This window comes from Biomphalaria glabrata, chromosome 5 (assembly GCF_947242115.1).
Source record: "Biomphalaria glabrata chromosome 5, xgBioGlab47.1, whole genome shotgun sequence".
Classification (NCBI taxonomy): domain Eukaryota; kingdom Metazoa; phylum Mollusca; class Gastropoda; family Planorbidae; genus Biomphalaria; species Biomphalaria glabrata.
In genome coordinates this window covers 35,101,897-35,129,372 of record NC_074715.1, presented here as the reverse complement: position 1 = coordinate 35,129,372, position 27,476 = coordinate 35,101,897, and the positions used below count along the sequence as shown (strand labels likewise).

Here is a 27,476-nt window from a genome sequence, read left to right as displayed (position 1 = left end):
AATCTTTGGCTGTATATTTAATTACATAAACTATAAATTGTCTGACATCTTTGGCTGTATATTTAATTACATAAACTATAAATTGTCTGACATCTTTGGCTGTATATTTAATTACATAAAATACAAATTGTCTGACATCTTTGGCTGTATATTTAATTACATAAACTATAAATTGTCTGACATCTTTGGCTGTATATTTAATGACATAAACTATAAATTGTCTGACATCTTTGGCTGTATATTTAATGACATAAACTATAAATTGTCATACGTCGGCAACATCTGACGTAATAGTTCTTCTGATTTGTGTTTTTCTTGTCTGAGTTCTTCCACCTTCTCGTCCACGATTCTCTCCAAGTTGCTGCTGTACTTCTCAAGTCTTTGAAGTAAGTTGTCTACAAGGCTGCCAGATTGGTTGGAACGCCTTTAAAACAATTAAAAGTACAAGGATGAATAGTCAAACCAAATGAATAGATCTATTTCTGAAAATGTAGCTATTAACTTAGTAAATAGATCTATTAGTCAGCAAATCAAGCAATCTATTTGTGTAGCGCAATATGTCTAATTACAAAAACATGAAGTACTTAGTATAAGAGTGAACATTCTATAAGACTTTGGGGACCCATGGCTTCAGTATCTAAAACGACATGGTAATCGAGAAAGACATTAATGTATTACAGGTTAGCTAAGGCAATGGACAATTTTGTCACGGATACAGAACAAAAGACTGTTAGTCTGTAAAACCTGTGAATAAAACGCTTAGCTATATGGCAGTGAAATATGGACCCCCTACTCTTGACAGGAACTGAGAAAAGAAACTTAATACATTCCACCGCCGTAAACGTTTAGGGCTTAACCTGAAGGTGGCAAGATAAACGATAAAGTTTATCTATAAGTCTATCTATAAGTCTATCTATAAGTCTATCTATAAGTCTATCTATAAGTCTATCTATAAGTCTATCTATAAGTCTATCTATGTCTTTCAAACATTGGCTTCTTGATCCACATGAGATACGACAAACAGATTGACTTTGGAGACGTAAAATACCACAGAAACCTGTTTGTGTCTTTCATACTTTGTCATTTGTTTCATATGTCTTTATAAATCTTGATTCTAGATGCCATTATTTAAAAACAAACAACTACCAATTATGTTTTTCAATATGTTTTCTATACTCTTGATGTAACTGAACTCATTGAACTGGAGACATATCTAGTCCACTTACAACATGAGTGCGTGCATTATTCCGTGGATTCTTTCTATCGAGGGTCTTTTGTCTGGGTCTCTAGCTAAGCATTCCCTCATCAAATGTTCCATGGCAAGCATATCATTGGAGTCTTTAACCTTTGAACTCAGAATAGAGTCCTCTTGTCTTGTTGCACTTGTAACTAGCACACAACGGTGTAAAGGTTATGTAGAGTACATTAATGAAAATTGTTGACAAAAATATATAAATATTAAAAGTTAAAGATTAAGAACAACTCGAAAAAAAATGCAAAGAAACTGAATGGCAATTATGTTACCATTATGTGGAAATGTGCAGGTATTTGTAATATTTCAACACACTGTTGTTGTTTGTTTATTTAGTAGTAAAACTGGTAAGATTACAATGAATAAAAATTTTAAAATTTTATTTGACTAATAGTTATCTATCATGTGATAGGTTTTTAGTTGATGATATGATTTGAAATCAGCGAACACAATGCTAGAAATACTTAATTAGAATAAACTAACTGTACTGTCGGACCAAGATCCTTTTGAAAATATTAACACACGTATAAACATTTTGATTGATTCTTAAGTTACTGATTTAGATTTTTAGCGGCCCCCGAAAGAGGAACAGACGCTATTAGTTTAGTGTGTTCCGTCCGTCCGTCCGTCACGATTACATCTCGTAAACTAGAAAAGATATTGAAAATCCCACATCCTAATATTTTAGACCTTTCAAAGTTCTGATGCAACGGCTACTTTTTTCTTTTCTAAAAGCGAAAATTTAAATTTTTAAAATCAACTATCAGTTTTTTCATAAAAACACATTTTTACAACTATTTACTATTTATAGTAACAAACACGGGAGGCTATGTAGTAAGTGAGATGACAATTTACCATATTTTTAAAACATTTATGCAAACGGTTTTAGATTTTTTGTCAAAAAAATATTATTTTATTTTTGCAAATGTATTGCAAAGTTAAGTAAGTTATGTTATACTAACTACTACATTTACAATAAAATGTTAATTTTTTTTCCAAGAGAAAATCTATTTAATTTCATATAAGTGGAACATAATTTAAAACAACAATTACTAAGTACTGTGCTACCGTTACAACTGCAGCGCTGCCTTGTACATATAAAACACTAAACTAAAGGAGGTTGTTGTTTTCTTTGAGCCTTTGCATAAGAGATAGACCCTTTACAAAACAATTAGATCAATTAGATAATCATTATATGACATCAGTTAGGCCAGGTTCACACCTAACTTCACCTTCACTTTCACCGTTGGGGCACCACATAACAATTCTTCTCTTTTATTTGAATGAATTTCATTCTAAAATTCCTTCTGAAAATATTGAAACCCGCCTTTTTACCTGCCTGTGTGGACCACTTAGGGGGTCGATTTTGAGTTTGTGTTTCCACACAAACTGTCTTTGTAATCTTGTCACTATTTAACTTTTAAATCTATAATATGTTTCCCCAGCTTCCACTCTCCTCTTTTAGAAGCGGAGAAATAAAAAAAACAATTATAACTAAGATCTAGAACTAATATCATACCTCGCGACGCGCTGTGACTTTTGCTGATGGTGCTGATGTCATCATGAGCAAGGATTTCTGACATTATAACAGCAAGACTGTAGATATCTCCTTTCTGTGTTGAGACATCTGGGCAGTGCGCAAGTTCAGGGGCTAGCCATATGTTGTCTACTTCTGATGAATGTCAATGGTAAACGAGTTGAATTATCAGCATCAAAAACAAACTAATTGAGCAACAGAAAGGAGAATAGTTACACATATGCACAAAACAAGGAGTGCTGTCAATTTCTTGCTTGATGATTCGTTTGCAAAACAATCACATTACTGGATATTTCTGTTTTGATATTTTAAGGAGAAATATTTCTATTCGATTATAAAAATTAAAATACAATTATTATGTATCATTTTAAGCTATAGCTCTGTTTAAAATTATATATATATATATATATACAGTGCTTTTTTTTTAAAGAATAGGTGCCGGAACTTAGTGATGGATTGCTTGTTTTAAACTACTAATAAATTTATAATAAACAAGAAAAGTAATATTTAAAAATTAATTACCGTAACAAAAGCACTGTATATATATATGTATATATATTTATTTATATATATATATATATATATATATATATATATATATATATATTCCATCAGCAGCGTCGCTACGTGGTTTTAGAGGTGCGGATTGCATCTAGTGATGCACATCATGGTGGATACACCCAATTCAAATTGATAAAATGTCACAAACAAATCAGAAAATAGGTTCACATTTTTCAATCCAAATAGATAATTAACTCTTTCTTTTATGGTGCAGGGGGCAACAAATGAGTTTTATAAAGGCGTATTCTGTGGGGGATGACAACACTAACTAATCGCACCGAGTGACACCGACCATAGTGACGCCATCGTTCTACACAAGACCTTTGATTACCCAGCGATTTGTTGACCTCCTTGATCGACCCGTAAATAGAAGGCAGTCCATAGTAGCCCACCTTGACTGAGAAACGTGAATCAATCATGCAGACCTCACTTGTGAGACGCCCATGGACGCGGATTGGGTGCTTGTGAAGATAGGCAAGTGCCTGGAGAGAAACAATATTGAAGGGGCAATGTTGCTGTTGAATCAGTTTCTTTGTTTACAACGGGTTGATTGTTATATAAAGATGTCCATAGAAAGTGAAAGTTTAGAAAAGTATTTGAAGAAATTACACTTACCCTAACAATGTCATTTATTATACACAAAGCAAACACAGAATCAAGTTTAAAACTTGCGTCCATTAACAACACCTTGCAGAAAGAAAAATATCAAAACAGTTAAATTATATTTGTATTAACAACATGCAATTAAATGAAATAATTGGTTGTTTTTGGTGTAGGCTATAACTATAGGAATTTAGATGACTTTCTCTATTATATTCTAAATTCTATGTCAGAAGTCACCGGTGTTCTTTTTTTTTTTTCATTTCTAAGACCTGCAGTATCTCTTTACCGAGCAATATGTGCAAAAAGAAAACCAAATAAAGATTTAATTAAAGTATTTTGTGTGATTCGTTTCGTTTGAATAATGATAAAGCTTTCAAGTTAGAGAGGTTAAGATTTACGCCCTTGGACTTAAAGAATTTGGATGTGGACTAACCTAGGTAAGTACTCTACCTGCAGTGTACCTTTCTGACAGTACTCTGTGATGATCACCTTCTTATCCCCTTCTAGACATGCACCAAGCACACGAAGCAAATTGGGATGGTTGATGTCTCGTATCTAGGTCAATAGAATGGTATTGCTGTTTTCAATAAATGTAGTTGTAACATTGGGTCGAATAATTCATTGTTATAATACAGTTGTAGTATTGGGTCACATAAATCATGTTTGATAGATAGAAAATTGTAATAACAAATAATTGTGCAGCAAATGTAGTTGACAAAATAAAATTACGGAATAGTTCACCATCATTGAATTGAGAAGAAAGTGTGGAAGTAATAGAGAGCTATCCTTCAGTTACATATCAGTGATGTTATAACTAATACTTCATTTACATTCGTAAGTGATGTTAAAGCTAGTACTTCATTTACATTCGTAAGTGATCTTAGAAAGCCAGTTATTTGTTTACACTTGTGATGTTTACACCATGTCCGTTTCACACAATTACTTCTATATATATTATGCAAAGTTACATAACAAAACCCCATCTCTATAAACTGCTTTCAAATCAGCCAAAGTATGGCGCCAAAGAGACCCTATAGTCCAACTCAGTTATTGATCTTTCATCCTTTATTCAAATAGCCTATGAAGTCATTCTGGAAGATTGAAAAAAAAAAGTTGTTTTTTTCATTAAATCGTGTTGCAACGTTCAGTGGTCGTCATGTTGAGTGGTTCTAAAGTGTTACAAGTCTGAAACCTTAAATCACAAGATGTTTAACTTCTGATGCAGCACACGCCTTTTGGCCATGCAAAAATAATTCGTCAAATTTGTTATATATTTTATTAAAAAGCCTGTTTTTCTCAGTCAAAGCACGGTGGAGCATCCGTTGTACCATTTGCCATCTCGTTCCAAGCCAACCCAACACTTTCAACACAGTTCTTCATAGCATTGAATAAATACTGGCCTGAGTTTGTGTCTTGAATGTTTCAAAATTTTGCCAATAAGAATAATCTGTGTTTACTTTAAACTTTTAAGAATGACGTTTAGAGACAATGTTTCTTCATCATGAGTGATAAGAATCAGAAGTTTCAATAATTTCTATAGATATTTACAATTATTTATTTTTAATATATCTGCATTTTTATGTCTAATGTGTGGGCACACCAGATTTCTTTAGGTGTCCGTGGGCCGCATAAAGCACTCCGGCGAACCGCATGTTGCCCGCGGTACGTTATTTGTAAGGGTTACAAGAGTATCTTTTTAATAGGCTACTTTTTATTGTTAGTTTGAGTTTTAGCTGCTTTCATGTTTCTGACAATTATCAATTAAACAGAGGCGTCAGAGTCCTACTGGCAGCTCACCTTTACAACCAACTCTCTCATTCCTGTCATTCTTAACGGGTATATTACAAACAAAGCAGCGTCATTTTTAAGACTAAAAGAAATCATGTTCTTAATGGACCCACCTTTTCAAATTCCTTCAGTAGACCTGCATTGACCGAGACGTGAAGGTGAGGCAGTGCATGCATCTGTGAAATCTGTCCCTGGAGACATATTGGGTGGTAGAGTTTGTTCATGGATATTGCCAGATATTGACATTAAGAATTATGTCATCTTTTATCTTTTATTAAATACTTGAACAAATCAGCGTCTTCTGTGAGCATTGCATTAGATACTAATGAACAGGTTACGTAGAATTTTGTTTCTTTTTAGGAATAGTCAACATGCTTAACAGGAATGGTCAGCTCAATACTGATTCAAAGCCAGCGTATTACAGGTACTGAGCATAAGAGCTGATTGCTGAAATATCGACTACACATTAAAACGCGGACTGCATAAGATCGTAAAAGATGGTTTGTCAAGAAAACGTTTGATTACCTTCAGAAATCCCAGTAGAGGCTCTCTGTTTGAGGCACGAGTGTCTAATGTATTCAATGAGGCCTGTGGGGGGAGAAACATATTTACTTTGGCCTATCTTTGTTGTTGCTAAACAGAGTATCGAAAAGAAGCCATACACACATAATCGCACACATAGTCACACACAAAGTCACACGCAGAGTCACACACACGCACACACATTTTAACATCCAAACTGTCGTCCACAGAAACATGTGACCTTTACATCATCTCCCTTTTAGATCGCATGCTCTGAAAAGGGTATTTTCTTTTTCTTATACTAGTATATTGTATGCGCTTCACATGCATGTATTGCAGCTGTCGTGGTGACCAAGAGGTAACGGAAATTACAAAACAACTAATAAAGATAATAATGAAGTGTTCTTGGGCAATTCGTGTTCAAACAAATCAATAAGCCAAACTGTCTTAAAACTAGAACGTGTGCAATAAACCGAACACTGACCAGATGAGAAATTCTTGTACACGTGATCTACTGTCAACTTTTGACCAGCCAACAAACCTGGTGTATAGATGTTGAAAGTGCAGACCTTGTCAGGTGGACTTTCATGGACTGGAGCTCTCCTGGTTCTAGCCTCCACCAATATAAATTTTTTAAACGTTGAATATAGCGTAATCTGAAACAGAAGTTTGGCTATGAATGGAGCTATTGCCATGATTTTCTAGAAAGGCAAGTTTGACATACTACTTTCTAAACCTTCTGTAGAGCCACAATAAATGGCATCAAAGATAAGCCCATCCTCAATGAATGGCATCAAAGATAAGCCCATTCACAATGAATGGCATAAAAGATAAGCCCATCTTCAATGAATGGCATCAAAGATAAGCCCATTCACAATGAATGGCATCAAAGATAAGCCCATTCACAATGAATGGCATCAAAGATAAGCCCATTCACAATGAATGGCATCAAAGATAAGCCCATTCACAATGAATGGCATAAAAGATAAGCCCATCATCAATGAATGGCATCAAAGATAAGCCCATTCACAATGAATGGCATCATAGATAAGCCCATCCACAATGAATGACATCAAAGATAAACCCATCCACAATGAATGGCATCAAAGATAAGCCCATTCACAATGAATGGCATCAAAGATAAGCCCATCCACAATGAATGGTATCAAAGATAAGCCCATCCACAATGAATGGTATCAAAGATAAACCCATCCACAATGAATGGCATAAAAGATAAGCCCATCCACAATGAATGACATCAAAGATAAACCCATCCACAATGAATGGCATCAAAGATAAACCCATCCACAATGAATGGCATCAAAGATAAGCCCATTCACAATGAATGGTATCAAAGATAAGCCCATCCACAATGAATGGTATCAAAGATAAGCCCATCCACAATCATAAAACTTCATGACCACGTACCTAGACAGTGACGAACAAAGTAGAGCCCGAGCCCCAACCGACCTGATCCAAGATGCTATCCCTCCACTCGACACCTGTTCCCACGTTAGACATTGAAACAGAAGTTTTGTTAGGCTCAACCAATTTTTTTTTGTTCAAATTATTCCGCCCGAGACACGCGTATCGGCAATTTATTTGATCCCAGGGCTGAAAAAGGTTGTACATCACTAATCTATATGTTTTTGTCTGATGGTTGTTCTTCAGAGTGTGAATAAAAACCAATATAAAATTAGTTGTTGCTCTGATTTCATATAGTCTGAATGTATAGGTTATCAGAATGTAAAAATTAATAGTTCAAACGGTTTGTAAACATACACCATCTAAAAGATCAGTCTACACACACAAATTCGAATCATAGTGTTTAAAAAAAAACAGCATCATAATTCGATAATGAACCAATTAGAAATCAATGCGTAATTATCTTCTTTTGTTGTTGGAACTTTTGTAACTTAGAATACAAGATACCTCAGTGATCAATTTTTGTTTACCTGAGAATAATTACAACGGACACTCCAATAATGAGAAGAATAATCAGAAAAGAAGCGATGAGGGCAGTCTGTAGGCTGGAATCACCTGAGACGTCAAAGGAAATAAAACTCACTAATGACAGATGCAACAATTAATTAATTTTAATATTACATTGTTGATGTAGCCCCACTAGACTTCCTATACTAATGTTTACTCTATTGTCACCACCTTGAAACTCTACACTTAGTTCTTTTCATTTTAAAAAAATCTATTGATCATGCATGAGTGATTCATTAATTACAAGAAATGTTATACAAAATAGTTGCATTTAGGACAGGAAACAAATATTGCAATAGGATAGTGATATACTTTTTTTCACCTACGACTCCTACAACATATGCAATAAGTATGTAATATTACGTAATCAGAAAGTGAGTTGAAACTAAATACTCTAAGGATGTACATATACTCCAAAGTCCTTTTTACTCTTCCAAATAGTGTTAAGCTACTTTAAAAACGTCATCAACCATATGGAGATTTAGAATTTAAAAACATGAATTAAAGGATTTTGAACGAAACTCTTGTCCAATGAAATTGACGCAATAGTGGGGAAAAAACGTTGCATTCTTAATACTAATTGTTGTTCTTGTAATAACTAAATGAATAGATTATTTGGTAGTAGTTAATGTTGTTCAGAATTTTAAAAAAAATGTAAACAGAGTTTTTAAAAAAGTAAGTATAATAACAGGCCTAAGTAGTACCGATGTAATAAAAGCTAGAATTTAAAGAAAACTCTGTCTTCTGTCAGTTTCACCTGCAACTCACTTGATACACAATTTTGTCCAAGGTAGCCACAGCTTGGTGTGTCTAGGACATACTCTCCATCAGATAGCCAGCCAGTCTCATACTCGGCCCGTTTAAAAATCAATGTTTCTGTCAAGACTTTGAAGTCTGCAATGGTCTGAAATTGGTAGCAAACAAAAAAATAGTTCACTTGCTTAGTTGAATCACTGTATTGGACTAGGTCTTGATGAAAGATATTCAAGTCAGCTTGCTTAGTGGCATCACTGTATTGGACAAGGTCTGGATGAAAGATATTCAAGTCAGCTTGCTTAGACTCTTCAATATATCAGAATACTTCAAGGTCGAATGTCGATAAAAGCAAAGTAAGTAAGTAAGTTCCCCTTTCAGACCATGCGTCTATATGGCAGATGATGTTAAGGTCATCTGTTTCTGTGGCCAACGGTTAAAGAGCAGGTTGTCGTGTGGCCAGCACAACGACCAACTGCCTTTACTTTCCCCAACTTACGTCAGGTACCCATTAGGGTTGGGAGGGCAAAAAGCATTACATACTTACATTCTTGCTTATTCTGTTGGCTAGTTTAAACTAAAAACTCGAGAGTAGCTACCCCTTAAACTATGTCCATAATCTTGCAATTAAAATTTGAAATCTGAATTAATTTTAAAAGACTTTCTGCTTTTAAATATTTTAAGGCAATGAAAACAAATATTGACACACACACAAATAAAGTTTAAAGATTCTAATAAAATAAACGCATGTTGTTATTTACGGTATCAATTTTGAACTCTATAAGCACTCAATGGATTTTGGTTTGAATATCTTTAAGTGTATTTAAGAATCACTAGGTAACAAAGAAATAGGAGAATGCACTTGAAAATATGTTTAAGTATACATAACCTACCATGTCTGATTTATATTTTTATAATACTTTTTTTTTGTTTTGAAACTTTCGACATTTCTATAAAATATATAATAGAAATAATTATTTTGTTTAGACTACACAAGAAATTACTTTAAAAAAACAACAACATTATAAACTGAACCGTGGCCTCTCACTTAGAAGCACGCCCTACTGTTGAGGCTTTCCTCGTGTTTACCTCAAATGTTCCATTCTGTTCATCCAACATACTGGCTACTTCCATGTTGACCACTCTGTTAGCCTGGTCACTTATCTGGAACTCATCATCGCTTCCATCTGTTCAGGGAAATGTGCGATGTAATAAAGGGAATGAAATTGAACACAACACAGACACATTCAGAGCTCAAAGTGGAAAGCTAAATAAACACATACATACACACAGAGGCGTAGTGAGGGGGGCAAAGCGGACACGATGCCCCAGGCGCCACCCTCATGGGGCCTATATTTCTATGTGATGTTTATGGAAAAAGATGTGGGGGTGCAAATAAAGTACCTTGCCCCGGGCGCGTTTTCATTTCCACGTTTTACTCACTATGCCTCTGCATACACATCACATAAAACACATGCATAAACACACAAAGTACCCATTTCAGACAAGGCAGACGATGTAGAGATCGTCTGTTTCTATGGCTGACGGTTAAGAAGGGTATCATGAGGCCAGCACAATGACTAACCACCTTTACTTACGCCACATAATTTCAGGTATTCATTACAGTTGGTGGACTAAAACATACGCACGAATAAAAAGGGCCGATGACTATTTAAAAAATAGAAAAATACAAAATATAAAAGATTTGAAAGGTAACATTCCTAGTGTCTGACCTAGCTCGATTGTTTATTTTATATTGAATCCTTTCTGAAAGTTATACATTCGACAAATGACATCTATTTTCATGACTTGGATGGAAAGTGGAGCACTCTAAATTATTTCAACTGTGGTTGTTGTAAGCGTTATATTCACCTTCCATTTAGATTGTAAAATTAAGCGATGCGTGCGGACGAGATGGAAAACGGATAATTATAATAATCAGGTGATTGCTTTTTACGATAACAAAGTCGCAAATCCAGACAAAACTTTCCAATGTAAATAATCATTTCCAGAGAGATGCACGAGTCTTCATTAGCACTTCAAGCATCTCTGATTGGCCAGAGTAGAACGTGTAGCAAGAGGTCTAAGAGCCAACATTTTCAGAGGGTTAGAAAATTAGCCAGAGAATAATGTGTACATGTCTGTAGATGTAGTATAAATAAATTGGTGCACTTGGGCACGGGCAAGCAACTGTGCCTCATAATAGCGCCCGAGTGGAAAGGTCATAAGAGGAAACGATTAGTCCAATGGGTAGCGAAACAAGACTCCCGTGTGAGAGTATTCCCATTACACAGACCACGTCATAGACACACTGGTACACAGACCACGTCATAGACACACCGGTACACAGACCACGTCATAGACACACCGGTACACAGACCACGTCATAGACACACCTGTACACAGACCACGTCATAGACACACCTGTACATAGACCACGTCATAGACACACCGGTACACAGACCACGTCATAGACACACCGGTACACAGACCACGTCATAGACACACCGGTACACAGACCACATCATAGACACACCTGTACACAGACCACGTCATAGACACACCTGTACACAGACCACTTCATAGACACACAGACCACGTCATAGACACACCGGTACACAGACCACTTCATAGACACACAGACCACGTCATAGACACACCGGTACACAGACCACGTCATAGACACACCGGTACACAGACCACGTCATAGACACACCTGTACACAGACCACGTCATAGACACACCTGTAAACAGACCACGTCATAGACACACCTGTACATAGACCACGTCATAGACACACCGGTACACAGACCACGTCATAGACACACCGGTACACAGACCACGTCATAGACACACCGGTACACAGACCACATCATAGACACACCTGTACACAGACCACGTCATAGACACACCTGTACACAGACCACGTCATAGACACACAGACCACGTCATAGACACACCGGTACACAGACCACTTCATAGACACACAGACCACGTCATAGACACACCGGTACACAGACCACGTCATAGACACACCGGTACACAGACCACGTCATAGACACACCTGTACACAGACCACGTCATAGACACACTGTACACAGACCACGTCATAGACACACCGGTACACAGACCACGTCATAGACACACCGGTACACAGACCACGTCATAGACACACCGGTACACAGACCACGTCATAGACACACCGGTACACAGACCACGTCATAGACACACCGGTACACAGACCACGTCATAGATACACCTGTACACAGACCACGTCATAGACACACCTGTAAGCAGACCACGTCATAGACTCACCGGTACACAGACCATTTAATAGACACACCGGTACTCAGACCACGTCATAGACACACCGGTACACAGACCACGTCATAGACACACATGTACACAGACCACGTCATAGACACACCTGTACACAGACCACGTCATAGACTCACCGGTACACAGACCATTTAATAGACACACCTGTACACAGACCACGTCATAGACTCACCGGTACACAGACCACGTCATAGACACACCTGTACACAGACCACGTCATAGACACACCTGTACACAGACCACTTCGTAGACACACAGACCACGTCATAGACACACCGGTACACAGACCACTTCATAGACACACAGACCACGTCATAGACACACCGGTACACAGACCATGTCATAGACACACCGGTACACAGACCACGTCATAGACACACCGGTACACAGACCACGTCATAGACACACCTGTACACAGACCACGTCATAGACACACCGGTACACAGACCACGTCATAGACACACCGGTACACAGACCACGTCATAGACACACCGGTACACAGACCATGTCATAGACACACCGGTACACAGACCACGTCATAGACACACCGGTACACAGACCACGTCATAGACACACCTGTACACAGACCACGTCATAGACACACCTGTACACAGACCACGTCATAGACACACCGGTACACAGACCATGTCATAGACACACCGGTACACAGACCACGTCATAGACACACCGGTACACAGACCACGTCATAGACACACCTGTACACAGACCACGTCATAGACACACCGGTACACAGACCACGTCATAGACACACCGGTACACAGACCACGTCATAGACACACCTGTACACAGACCACGTCATAGACACACCTGTACACAGACCACGTCATAGACTCACCGGTACACAGACCATTTAATAGACACACCGGTACTCAGACCACGTCATAGACACACCGGTACACAGACCACGTCATAGACACACCTGTACACAGACCACGTCATAGACTCACCGGTACACAGACCATTTAATAGACACACCTGTACACAGACCACGTCATAGACTCACCGGTACACAGACCACGTCATAGACACACCGGTACACAGACCACGTCATAGACTCACCGGTACACAGACCATTTAATAGACACACCGGTACTCAGACCACCAGTTATTAATTGACTAATAGGTTGTTGTTGTTTTTTTATTGATTATGTCCTGTCTATGCTAATGAATAACTGTGCAAAGTTTCAACTTGATCTGAAAATGTTTTGTAGAAATCTATATAATTTAGGAAAAAAAAAAACGTATTCTTTTTCAAAAATCAAAATGTTTGTAACGCACTGACCTAGGTAAGTTCTATTACACATCCTCTTGACCAAAGAAATGCCGTCTGAGATGTTTCCGCCGACAGCTAAAGTCTCGTTGACTGCAGTCAGATAGACCAGGAAGGAATTGTAGTACCCGCTGAGAATGTATTGCTGTGCACTTGTGTCATCGTGACCTGCGTTCTCCTGAATAGAAAATGGACGTGTTCAGATAGATTAATATATTTTTAAGTTTTTAACAATCTATAACAAATATGTATTTGGTAGAATATGCAATTATACATCAACTAACAATTTATTTAGCTCATTACAAAGCTTATATTAACTCAGTCTGTCTGTCTGTCAGAAATTGTTTACACGTTTTTTCTGCCACTTCCCATGCGCGGATCAAGTTAGAACTTTGCACAATTAATTATAGTCCACGGCAATACACGAATCAATTTTTTTAAAAAGTTAATTAATTTAACGTAAACAATTAATTTTGTATTACATAGAAAAAGAGTTAAACCGTGCAGTATTGAGAGATATTGCTGTGATTTTGTGGTTCTTCTCCTTAGATAATCTTTGTGTTTTAATTTTTTTTTATTTTGCTTGTTTGTTTTGTTTTTGTTTTTTTTTTTTTGCTTACAAAAGATAACCAACAGAAGATTCGGCAGTGCCATTTTTTTTATTACTAAATTCAACCAAATTAATTTAACCCAAACTGTTCCAATACCCGAGAGTCATAGAAATTCAAGGCCTGAAAATCATAGGAACTCCCGGCCCGAGAGTCACAGAGATTCCCGGCCTGAGAGTCATAGAAATTCTTAAAAAACTTGACGTGCACTGGCTTTATTATGCAGAGATATCAAGGGACAAGGTTTGGTCCGCGGGTCGTATTTCAGGTATCACACTTTAAATCAAAAGATTGTTTGGTGTTTATATGTGTAAGGGTTTCAAGTTGAGTTTTAATAGGCTGCTTTTGGAAAGCCATGGTTTTCAATTTTCTCATTTATTTCACCATATTTTTTATTTCAAACATGGACATGATCAACGTCTAATCTTTCAGCTCTGAATCGGACACAACAGAATGAGACCGGACACAACAGAATGAGACCGGACACAACAGAATGAGACCGGACACAACAGAATGAGACCGGACACAACAGAATGAGACAACATATATTCTGGAAGCTAAAAAAATGGAACTAGCGACTTCTGCCCTTGCGGCGTGTCACCATAGACTGTTTACCATTGTTTCCAAACCGCATTCTTTGACAAGCTACTAAAAGTAAACACTATATCAACGTTCAATCATTCATTCAAAATGCTATGTTCTTTATAGAAGAGTATTCATTGTATTTTATGTTTTCCAGTATCATTGACCAATTCTAGACCAGAGTCACCTAATTAGGTGGAAATGTGTGACTTAATGTCTTTTCTTACAAGATTTATATGAAACAATGGGAAGAAATCGCAAGTGCAAGGCAATATTTCTTTCTTGGTGTTTTTGATATCGAACGATACTTCAGCCATTGTTAGTGCGTGACTGTGAATACTGACACACACACAAATAAATAAAGAACTATTAAATACAAAGGGAGAAATATCTTTAAAAATGACGAAGTCTTAAATACAATCCAAACATGTAATCTACTTTAGATATCCTGCTAGTGTTGATGTTCAAAGTAGAAAGACGGAGTAGACTAGATGAAAAGAAACTCAAAGTTTGAAAGAGTGAAGTTCATAATGTCAGACCTCTAGAGAGAAAAGGTTGAGAGCTGGGCAAGGCACTGTTGCAGCATGGACATTCTCGAGACTTTCTGTTTATCCAAGCTGACTATTTCAATAATTTCAATATCTTTCTTTTGCTATTCTTTTTGTCAACATTGTCTGCTCTTCTGTCACAGATGTGTGGCCCATGGTGTGGATCACAACCACACAGTTAAACCAGACGTACATTACCATGAGTGACTTGAGAGTGTTTAATACTTGCTTACGTACTTTCTAATTGTGTGTGTGTTTGGAGTAGCGCTTGTGGGCAGTGTCAGGGAGGTGAAGAGGAAACTAACAGAATTGTAAGAACAATTCGCTTTTTATTTGTTGAATTTAGTTTACATTATTTTCGTTTGTATAATGTGTACGTATAATTGGTCTGTATAATCTGAGAATAATCTCCTTCTTTCATCTTTAGAAACAAGACAGTGACTCAAATCTTCTTAGAATTTTTATGAACCAACAAAGAATCGATACTTTAATTATCATATAATTACAACGGCTTGCGGTACTTTTTTTTATTCTGGGCGGAAAAGATTTCTGTCTGGGTGGTATCGGTCCAGGGTAGTGGTTCTCACTTCTGTCTGGGTGGTATCTGTCCAGAGCAGTGGTGGTATCGGTCCAGGGTAGTGGTTCTCACATTGAATGGAAGCAGACGATTATTCATGATGTTTTCAGTGTGTACTTTAGGGGTGGAAAAAAATTGTCCCGTTTGGTTATTTGCCTGGCATTATTGTTGCAATGAACTAAAGTTTGGGTTGTGGGGATGGGTCGGGTAATGATTCATCACGAGCTGTCCAAATGTTGGTTTCTATTGGCGACCCGTTATGAAACTAGGGTAGAAGTCAAGATATTCAAAATGTCGTATAATATTCTCAAAAGTGTGAATATCAAAATATTCCTATTCCATATTTATAGTGTCATGACCTGAAATATTCCTAAGCTATTTGTATTTTTGACCTAAAAAATTTGAGAAACATTAAAAATGTATGCCTTCTAAGAATAGAAAAAAAATAGAATGCAATTTTTGTCTAAAGCCACCTGATGAGCTGTCTATTATGACATGGACAAGCGCGCTCTATCTTTGTTTCATCTAATGTTTATCTTTATTGCATTTCTATGAAACACACGATGAGATCCAGACGACAAGTCTATTTGCCTTTTTCTATAGTAAACATTCAACCAAATAGTCGAGTAGGCCAGAACTGTGGAAAGTCTTCTGAATTGAAACGTAGCGTAGAACTGTGGAAAGTCTTCTGAATTGAAACGTAGCGTAGAACTGTGGAAAGTCTTCTGAATTGAAACGTAGCGTAGAACTGTGGAAAGCTTTCTGAATTGAAACGTAGCGTAGAACTGTGGAAAGTCTTCTGAATTGAAACGTAGCGTAGAACTGTGGAAAGTCTTCTGAATTGAAACGTAGCGTAGAACTGTGGAAAGCTTTCTGAATTGAAACGTAGCGTAGAACTGTGGAAAGCTTTCTGAATTGAAACGTAGCGTAGAACTGTGGAAAGTCTTCTGAATTGAAACGTAGCGTAGAACTGTGGAAAGTCTTCTGAATTGAAACGTAGCGTAGAACTGTGGAAAGCTTTCTGAATTGAAACGTAGCGTAGAACTGTGGAAAGCTTTCTGAATTGAAACGTAGCGTAGAACTGTGGAAAGTCTTCTGAATTGAAACGTAGCGTAGAACTGTGGAAAGTCTTCTGAATTGAAACGTAGCGTAGAACTGTGGAAAGCCTTCTGAATTGAAACGTAGCGTAGAACTGTGGAAAGTCTTCTGAATTGAAACGTAGCGTAGAACTGTGGAAAGCTTTCTGAATTGAAACGTAGCGTAGAACTGTGGAAAGTCTTCTGAATTGAAACGTAGCGTAGAACTGTGGAAAGCTTTCTGAATTGAAACGTAGCGTAGAACTGTGGAAAGTCTTCTGAATTGAAACGTAGCGTAGAACTGTGGAAAGTCTTCTGAATTGAAACGTAGCGTAGAACTGTGGAAAGTCTTCTGAATTGAAACGTAGCGTAGAACTGTGGAAAGTCTTCTGAATTGAAACGTAGCGTAGAACTGTGGAAAGCTTTCTGAATTGAAACGTAGCGTAGAACTGTGGAAAGCTTTCTGAATTGAAACGTAGCGTAGAACTGTGGAAAGCTTTCTGAATTGAAACGTAGCGTAGAACTGTGGAAAGCTTTCTGAATTGAAACGTAGCGTAGAACTGTGGAAAGCTTTCTGAATTGAAACGTAGCGTAGAACTGTGGAAAGCTTTCTGAATTGAAACGTAGCGTAGAACTGTGGAAAGCTTTCTGAATTGAAACGTAGCGTAGAACTGTGGAAAGCTTTCTGAATTGAAACGTAGCGTAGAACTGTGGAAAGCTTTCTGAATTGAAACGTAGCGTAGAACTGTGGAAAGCTTTCTGAATTGAAACGTAGCGTAGAACTGTGGAAAGCTTTCTGAATTGAAACGTAGCGTAGAACTGTGGAAAGCTTTCTGAATTGAAACGTAGCGTAGAACTGTGGAAAGCTTTCTGAATTGAAACGTAGCGTAGAACTGTGGAAAGCTTTCTGAATTGAAACGTAGCGTAGAACTGTGGAAAGCTTTCTGAATTGAAACGTAGCGTAGAACTGTGGAAAGCCTTCTGAATTGAAACGTAGCGTAGAACTGTGGAAAGCTTTCTGAATTGAAACGTAGCGTAGAACTGTGGAAAGCTTTCTGAATTGAAACGTAGCGTAGAACTGTGGAAAGCTTTCTGAATTGAAACGTAGCGTAGAACTGTGGAAAGCTTTCTGAATTGAAACGTAGCGTAGAACTGTGGAAAGCCTTCTGAATTGAAACGTAGCGTAGAACTGTGGAAAGCTTTCTGAATTGAAACGTAGCGTAGAACTGTGGAAAGCTTTCTGAATTGAAACGTAGCGTAGAACTGTGGAAAGCCTTCTGAATTGAAACGTAGCGTAGAACTGTGGAAAGCCTTCTGAATTGAAACGTAGCGTAGAACTGTGGAAAGCCTTCTGAATTGAAACGTAGCGTAGAACTGTGGAAAGCTTTCTGAATTGAAACGTAGCGTAGAACTGTGGAAAGCTTTCTGAATTGAAACGTAGCGTAGAACTGTGGAAAGCCTTCTGAATTGAAGGTAGCGTAGAACTGTGGAAAGCCTTCTGAATTGAAACGTAGCGTAGAACTGTGGAAAGCCTTCTGAATTGAAACGTAGCGTAGAACTATGGAAAGCTTTCTGAATTGAAACGTAGCGTAGAACTGTGGAAAGCTTTCTGAATTGAAACGTAGCGTAGAACTGTGGAAAGCTTTCTGAATTGAAACGTAGCGTAGAACTGTGGAAAGCTTTCTGAATTGAAACGTAGCGTAGAACTGTGGAAAGCTTTCTGAATTGAAACGTAGCGTAGAACTGTGGAAAGCTTTCTGAATTGAAACGTAGCGTAGAACTGTGGAAAGCTTTCTGAATTGAAACGTAGCGTAGAACTGTGGAAAGCTTTCTGAATTGAAACGTAGCGTAGAACTGTGGAAAGCCTTCTGAATTGAAACGTAGCGTAGAACTGTGGAAAGCTTTCTGAATTGAAACGTAGCGTAGAACTGTGGAAAGCTTTCTGAATTGAAACGTAGCGTAGAACTGTGGAAAGCCTTCTGAATTGAAACGTAGCGTAGAACTGTGGAAAGCTTTCTGAATTGAAACGTAGCGTAGAACTGTGGAAAGCCTTCTGAATTGAAACGTAGCGTAGAACTGTGGAAAGCTTTCTGAATTGAAACGTAGCGTAGAACTGTGGAAAGCCTTCTGAATTGAAACGTAGCGTAGAACTGTGGAAAGCCTTCTGAATTGAAACGTAGCGTAGAAAACAAAAAGAGAAATCAAAGGATCCAGACGCCAAAAACATTTGACAAAACTTTTTCTTTCGTTAAATTTAAAATCGAAATGGATTTGATGAGTGTTAAGGTGAGTTCTTATAAAGTAAAAACATAAAGACCAGTTCAGGCGCCATCTTGACTTAACTGGAATAGTGACAACCTGGCAGCAGTTAGCTTCGTAACACATATGAGACGTGAAGGAAGACAGGGGCGTAGACGGCGGAAAGAGAACGTTAACTCGACCACTCATAGGCCAGAGTGGAAACTGCCTTTCACGTCAAATACCACAATCTTTGTTCTCAAAACAAGTTTTACAGACTTAGGCGGGACAGTTTCGCTCTGGACCGTCTGTCACGCTTTTCATTAATTTTCCGGACGTGACGGCCAATGTCCCATTTTCATAAAAAAAAGTATATCAATGTCACGATTTTATTTTAAAATGTTTCTTAATCATTTGACTAATAACTTCAAAGTACCGCTTGGCGGCATTTTCTTCTTAATCCTTATTTCATGTTCACTGCCTAGCCAACTCCTGTGTTAGAGGCATGAGTAATATGTGTAATGCTTTTATTTTGCAGCTTCTTGTCTTCGTCTCAAAAAAGACGTCATCACATTTTCTTTCGACTCTTAGCGTCTTGTCGTTTCGCATGTTTCTCGCTGATTTTGTTAATCGATTCCAGTATTCGGTATTCCTTGGCCTGACTTTCGGTTCAAGTCGATTACGAAATGTCGGAGCTCAAACGAACAAGTTCATAGGCAGAAAAACGTTTGGAAAGTAAACCATTTTTGTGTAAGGTTACTATGGAGTGAATGCCCTTGTTTCTGATGTAACAGTGCAGAACATTAAGGCAGATGTTTTTTTTTTGGAGGCTGGTACAATTATTCAAAGACATACTAGCGCAGTGAATTTCTATCAAAGCCTTTAATTAGGCCTTTGCAATAGGGTTAGGGTAGTAAACATTCTAAGCATTAACTAAGATACTAACTAGTGTTCTAACCCTGCTCCCGCGCCGACACTGATGGTGTGCCCCAGTACACCGTTCAAAACGAAGAATAGACGCCATATTGATTCAAAAGGAAAGACTGTTCTAGATCCGACTGAAGTGATCTGCATGTTACGAGAGTCTGAGCTGTCTGGCACCAAGAGACTTCCTACGTGCTACCAGTGAACTGTATTGAGGACCTGGAGAGACACTGGGAAATGTGTTGGTGGTCTGTTCTTATGTTTAGACAGAAAAGGAATTGTAGAACTTAAGACTCCATGTGACTTGATAGCTGAAGTCCATGTCTCACTGTGTATTTTATAACTGTAACTAAATACATCGTCTATTATTAGCTCCTTTCGTTGAGTGCTTGCCTTAGAGTTACTGCACTATTCTAAACCTATGCTACACTATTGAACTTTCTTGAAGTCATTGGCCGATACAAGTTGGTTAATGAGTTCAACGCAGCTTTTGTTTTAATCTCTTAGCTTGGCACAACTCTTATTAGAGATATTTTAAAAGACAAATTTACAAACGGATGGACATACACATTCTAATAACGAATGCTAATAACTTAATGCTTTCGATCAGGTACTTTCAAGTGGTCGACGTTTGGACAGCAACGTCCAGTGATGAATTAATCGGATTGCAAATTGTAACAGCATTTCCTTTCATTTTAGATTACAATATTGACGCTCTACACCGAGACGTTACTGCTAATAACTGTATTTCTCAACAGACATTAGTTTTAATACAAAGAAATACTAAATATATTCATCCTTTGATCCATTATTGAAGATATTTTTATCATTTTATATGAGTGACGTCATCCGATATAATTATGATTTCCGATATATTTATTATTGAACAATAAAAAAAATAGATTTCAAACTTTATTAAACTTATAAAGATTTATATAGAACAGTTGATTTAGATTTTTTAAAACATCACATTAGCAAGCACTAAAAGACCACTGCTGAGATTGTGTGGCGTGTACTTAAAAGTGACCACAACCAAATTTGCAGTAGTCTAGTACATCTAGGGGGCGAGGTGGCTGAATGGTTAAGCGCTTGGATTTTGAACCCGTGGTCCTGGGTTCGAATCTCGGTAAAGACTTAAATTTTGCATTTCGGATTTTCAGGGCGCCCACCCAACTCTAATTATTTTAGATGGGGAAAGTAAAGGCGGTTGGTCGTTGGTCACATGACACCCTGTTCGTTAACCGTTGGCCAAAGAATCGGACTACGTTAACATCATCTGCCCTATATTTCGCAAAGTGTGAAAGGGAAACTTTAAATCTAGTGTATGATGTTCTCATTGATGAGTACCATTTTGGCCTTGCATTTCACATTTACCAGATGTTCAGATTGAAACTAAATTCGACAATACCGCTGGCAATCTGCTCTGAAATTTATCGTGGGAGCCTAAAGCCTGATGAACACAAAGCGTAGAACGTGATAATCTATTCTTGTCAAAGGGCCGTAATTTACAAGATGAGATAAGATGGAAGACCAGAGAAAAAAAAATGTGTATGCACCGCAACCCTTTGTACGTTAAGATTGTGGTACACCATTGTGGAAAATCAAAGTACCTGTGGGAAACTCTTCAATTATTTTTTATTGAGACTGAACATTGGCTCGAGCAAGATGTTCAAAGAAATGTGTTTATTAGTTTATGAACATGTGGACTAAATGTTTTCCTTGAATTAAAGAGTTCAACAAACGTTGTCGTCTGTCATAATTAGATCCTAGAGCAGGGGAATAACTCTATATTAAAGTTGTCCTTTTCTATCCCAAGGGAAATAAACACGGAGTGCATTTACGTTAAGAAGAAAGATCTAGATCCAGTACTGAGACCTTGTGCTGTTTAATTCTAATTATTGCAGATAGTTTTCTTTTTCTCATACACTACACACTCACACTCACGAGTTTAATTAATTCCCACATCAAGCTCAAATAATCTAGTCATTTAAACATTCATAGTTCATTCGACATCGTACAATAAAGAGAAATAGTAGCCAGTATGGGTATCGAATGGATGCTTTATCAACTTAGCCATTCAGCCATACTTGATTTGTAAAACTTCAACTTGAAAGGATTCAAATTTTACAAAGCTTATATCAACTCACTTTGTCAGTCAGTCTGTCTTTCTGTTAAAAAGATTGTACACGCTAATTCACCCACATCCATTCTCGGATCAATTAAAATTGTGCACACTTCTTTCTTTTACCTGACAACACAAGAATCAATTAAAAAGAATTAACCAATTAGTTAATTAACTATTGGTAATTAATTATTTTGATTGGCATCTAGAACAAGAGAAAGAAATGGTACTTGACTGATGTGGTGGTATAAGTTGAATTAGTCCCTTTATACTTTGTAGAGAGAAAAGTTTGAAACTAACAATAGATAACTATAAACCCTTCTATTTTTAGAAGCACTTCCCTGGCACAGTGGTTAGTGTATTAGCTTGAGGATGCGGAGGAGTTCGAATTCAGATCGTTCACCTTTTTTTTTTAAATAAATGGATTTTAAAAAGCGATCACCCGATATTATCACGCATTGAGAAATCTAAAAGCATGAAATTGCGCTAAACAAAAACGACTGGTACAAATATTTCAGCAAAAATTTAGTATTGTTAGTCTAGATCTATTACAAATTTAATTCCATGACTGATCCAACCTAAATGATACAATTACACTTGGTATAAGCTCTGTTGTTGGTTATTGTTGTTTTTTTAAGTATTTGTATGTTTTGCTTGTTTTACTTCCAGCTTCGGTGACGACGAATGACCTTGAAACAACCTGACCGAAAGTGGTATAAAGATGTTGTTGTTTTTTATCTTTTTGTTACGTGAGGAGCCGACTGCTTCTTCTAGATCTGATGATATTGTCGTTTAATGGATGCATATTGTTTGTAAGAATTTGATATGTTTTGGAAAGGTTTTTTATGAAAAATGGTAACTGTGTTTGAGAATAATAAAAGATGTATTTTTTAATTAGTCCATTTAGTCGATGTCTTTGTGCCATTGAAGTATTTCCATACCAGCACATGATGTCAAGGTAAACTACTGATGGTAGCTGGGTAAGAAGTTCAATTAGTGTTTTGCCAATGTTGAATTTGCCTAGCTTCCGAAGATGGAAAAGTGTTTGTGTAGAAGAATTATGGGCTCATGAGTTATTGATCAACGATCAATCTTTTTATTTCCCCTTTTATTTTGGTGCACCTGGTACGTGCCAACTCTCTTTTGTTGTACCACAAAGAACCTGTGAACTGACTAGTACCGTAGTTTTTTTAGATTCCTGAATACTGTAGCCTTCTATAAGATTCGTTTAGGGTTGAAGTCAATCATTGTTAGAAGATTGAAGTCAATCATTGTTAGAAGATTGAAGTCAATCATTGTTAGAAGATTGAAGTCATTCATTGTTAGAAGATTGAAGTCATTCATTGTTAGAAGGTTGAAGTCATTCATTGTTAGAAGATTGAAGTCATTCATTGTTAGAAGGTTGAAGTCAATCATTGTTAGAAGGTTGAAGTCATTCATTGTTAGAAGTCCAAGACAACTGAAAATAACTTCTCCCAATGACTTCTCCCTACCCCCAACACTCCACCGCCTTAGGAAGTGTACGCTATGTCAAGCCCACACAATTGTTTATTGCATTTCAGAGGCGTATCTCGGAAATGCATAGCTCAAAGATCGCGTTTCTCAGAGATGCTTTTGCATACACTCATGTATCCACCAATTTACTGATGATTATCATTTTCAGGTCACGTGATACCTAGAAAGTCCCCCCCCCCATTCAATGTGGAAAGGAATGGTAGATTTTATAGGCTCGGAAAAGTGTTTATTTAACCTTATTACAATGGCTGTTACAATACCTTGATAAACAAAGTGGAGCCAATTTTCTATTTCTGTATTTGTCTAAAGTCCCATTTTCTCGGCCATTTCCTTCCCACGAAACGAACGTCTTAAAATGTTTGTCAAATTTTTTACATGTTTTTGGATGTTCCTTCAGAGTTAAAGATAATTACTCCCTAGTCCAAATCTTCCGCAGGACGACGAGGGATGGGAACGGGCCAGGTTTGAACCCGTGACCATCGATAAATCTGAACGACAGTCCAGCGCGCAAACCGCACGACCAGGCAGCCAACCTGGCCTGATCGGATGTAACTATAAAGACACATTTCCTTTAGTGTTAAAAAATATGTCGAGTTCCGCTTATGATCCACTTTTGTATTTACATTTTCTGGCGCCTAGTTTAACAAGGGTTAAAACAATAATTGTCATTGCTAAGAAAGATTCCTTTTACCTTAATGTTTACGCGTAGGAAATAGTGTGAGGCTATAGACAAAAGTTGTAAACCTTGGCTCGGCTAGAGTACAAACGTATGAGCTAAAGACCGAAACAGAAGAAGAAAATTGTTTACCTCCACTTCGTCTTCAAAGGAAGCAGACACGTACTGTGACGTAGCATTGCCAAACATTTTAGAGTTCAGACGTTTCAAGATGGCGTCAAAGGCAGCATGGGAAGGCGTTTTTATTATGATCAACATCACTCGTCGAAATGCCGCATTCATCGCCTACAAACAAAATATTAAGTTAATTCAGTGTTGAAAACAAATTTCAAGATGGACAACTCGATATATAAATCTATGGCTCTACCAAGCTGAGTGCACATTGCCCTCACCTACAAAGGTAACCTGCCAGACAGATGACCCGTAACTACTGCATGCATTCCTCGCACTCCCTACTATAGAGAACCAGACAAGGCACTGAAAAGTGCAAGATATGTTGGACGAGTTAAGAACTGCGAAATCCAGTACATACAACTTACTAAGACCTAGACTCAGAAATCATCTAAGAGAAGCCTAATCACTTCACTAATGGAGGTATTCTCATGGCCTTTCAGTGCTTTATATATAAGGCCTCTAAGCTGTGTACCTATAGTGGCCTCTACATATATGTAGAAACACTGGGAACCAGTCAGACTGAAATGAGATCATTTAAATATTCATTGCTAGTATCCCATACGGCCATTCCCTGGAGATTTTCCTTGACCTTTGAAAAGTTCACATGCGCGTTAATCATTGGCAAGAGACAGCAAGTTATTTCAAGAATAATTTGACAAGAGATATGATAAAAAATGTTAGCACATAGTAGTTCTATTTGAAATCGACTAGGACCCCAATAGTATGTCATGTTACTTTCTGCGGAACTACGTACCTATTGCTTACAATAAATTTGTAAAAATTTATATGTGTGTTAAAATATGCTTAATGTGCATTTATTACATTTATTTATTTCTGTATTTAGTAATTAGCATTTTTTATTGAAATATAAGCTGTTAAAGATAATTCGTTAAGAAAACGAATTGTTATAAACTTGTATTATAAAAATAATGTCTGCCTGACATAAACAAAATGGCACCTATAGATGAAGTCCCTGTGGACTATTATAGTCATAGTCATGATATGTATAATTCTCTTAGATTATTTATGATGTTTTTATTACTTAAAAAACAGGTTTCATATAATGTGTACGTTTTTATTTTGTCACCTGGCTTTAACAAATGATACTTATTTTTAATTCGAGAATTGTTTTTCTTCATTCAAAAACTTTGCACATCAGTCTCTGAGGTGTGTTAACAAGTTCTCTGTGGTCGTGTTTGATTTTGTTAATCTAGGGTGCTCTAGTAAGGCAATCTAGGGTAATCTAAGGCAATCTAGGGTAATCTAAGGCAATCTAGGGTAATCTAAGGCAATCTAGGGTAATCTAAGGCAATCTAGGGTAATCTAGGGCGTAGTTTTAAACCCTCGAATCCATTCAACCTATATTCAAGGCTGCCACTACACTATGGCTAATTGATGACATGCTGCCTAACCAAACGTCAGACCTACTTGATCATACGAGTCATTATTGCGCCATATCCACGCGTTCTCGTGTCTCACTCCTTCAATATCTGGCAGTATGTAAACAAAGTCTGGCTCCAACATGCCCAGAGAGGATGCCCTGATCAATAAACATCGGACGTCTGAGATAGCCATTAGGAGGAGATTGACTGTTGAAAGAAAATACGTGATTATGGTGAGAAAGAATTCTAAAGAACACAAATTACCAAAGCCTTATCTATATCAAATGTGTAAGTGCAGATAAGTTTATATACTGCAGACACTTTGTGTATGCCTCGTGACACCAAACCCATTGATTTCACACCAGAGTATCCCTGGTCACTCTCACAATTAGACATTACATAATCTGCGATGACTAGAGATGTTCACCTATGGAGATAAAACTCTGTAGATCATTAGAGATGTTCACCTATGGAGATAAAACTCTGTAGATCATTAGAGATGTTCACCTATGGAGATAAAACTCTGTAGATCATTAGAGATGTTCACCTATGGAGATAAAACTCTGTAGATCATTAGAGATGTTCACCTATGGAGATAAAACTCTGCAGATCATTTGAGATGTTCACCTATGGAGATAAAACTCTGCAGATCATTAGAGATGTTCACCTATGGAGATAAAACTCTGTAGATCATTAGAGATGTTCACCTATGGAGATAAAACTCTGTAGATCATTAGAGATGTTCACCTATGGAGATAAAACTCTGTAGATCATTAGAGATGTTCACCTATGGAGATAAAACTCTGCAGATCATTAGAGATGTTCACCTATGGAGATAAAACTCTGCAGATCATTAGAGATGTTCACCTATGGAGATAAAACTCTGCAGATCATTAGAGATGTTCACCTATGGAGATAAAACTCTGTAGATCATTAGAGATGTTCACCTATGGAGATAAAACTCTGTAGATCATTAGAGATGTTCACCTATGGAGATAAAACTCTGCAGATCATTAGAGATGTTCACCTATGGAGATAAAACTCTGCAGAGAAACCTTTGTGGCGTAGTCGGTAAACGGAATAAAGGAAGTGTTGGTGAGCTGGGATTTAGGTTATAATTTGTGTGCACTTTTTAGCCCTGCAGACTCTAATGTTCTCAGCACTTTCGTTGGTGTCTCTCTTTTCTATGGAAGCATTGAAGTTTAATTTCGCGTCCTTGATGACATTGTTGAGTTGATTGTGAAACTGAAGCAAAAGTTGGGCCTACATCGTGAACATCACTTCCAGTAAGTCATGACCTACCCGTTGGTTAATAGCACAATGTTTTACTGAGTAGCTGTACTAAGAAACATTGGAACTGCTTATAATCCAATAATTGTGTTTAATTTATGTACTTTTCTTTACACACTAATGTCG

General features: G+C 37.4%; 1 protein-coding gene across 1 annotated transcript in view; it reads right to left on the bottom strand.

The window, feature by feature from the left end:
• Nucleotides 1-27,476, bottom strand: part of LOC106060860 (atrial natriuretic peptide receptor 1-like) — a 51,629-nt gene that overhangs the window by 5,743 nt on the left and 18,410 nt on the right. Inside the window, exons 4-18 of the mRNA XM_056028375.1 lie at nt 26,107-26,267; nt 24,637-24,789; nt 13,651-13,816; nt 10,098-10,195; nt 9,024-9,159; nt 8,219-8,303; nt 6,805-6,919; nt 6,267-6,329; nt 5,855-5,932; nt 4,404-4,508; nt 3,966-4,037; nt 3,682-3,832; nt 2,772-2,924; nt 1,227-1,389; nt 272-424 (exon numbers count right to left, since the gene is read on the bottom strand). Coding sequence (XP_055884350.1) covers nt 272-424; nt 1,227-1,389; nt 2,772-2,924; nt 3,682-3,832; nt 3,966-4,037; nt 4,404-4,508; nt 5,855-5,932; nt 6,267-6,329; nt 6,805-6,919; nt 8,219-8,303; nt 9,024-9,159; nt 10,098-10,195; nt 13,651-13,816; nt 24,637-24,789; nt 26,107-26,267 — 1,852 coding nt within the window. The remainder of the gene's footprint in view (nt 1-271; nt 425-1,226; nt 1,390-2,771; nt 2,925-3,681; nt 3,833-3,965; nt 4,038-4,403; nt 4,509-5,854; nt 5,933-6,266; nt 6,330-6,804; nt 6,920-8,218; nt 8,304-9,023; nt 9,160-10,097; nt 10,196-13,650; nt 13,817-24,636; nt 24,790-26,106; nt 26,268-27,476) is intronic.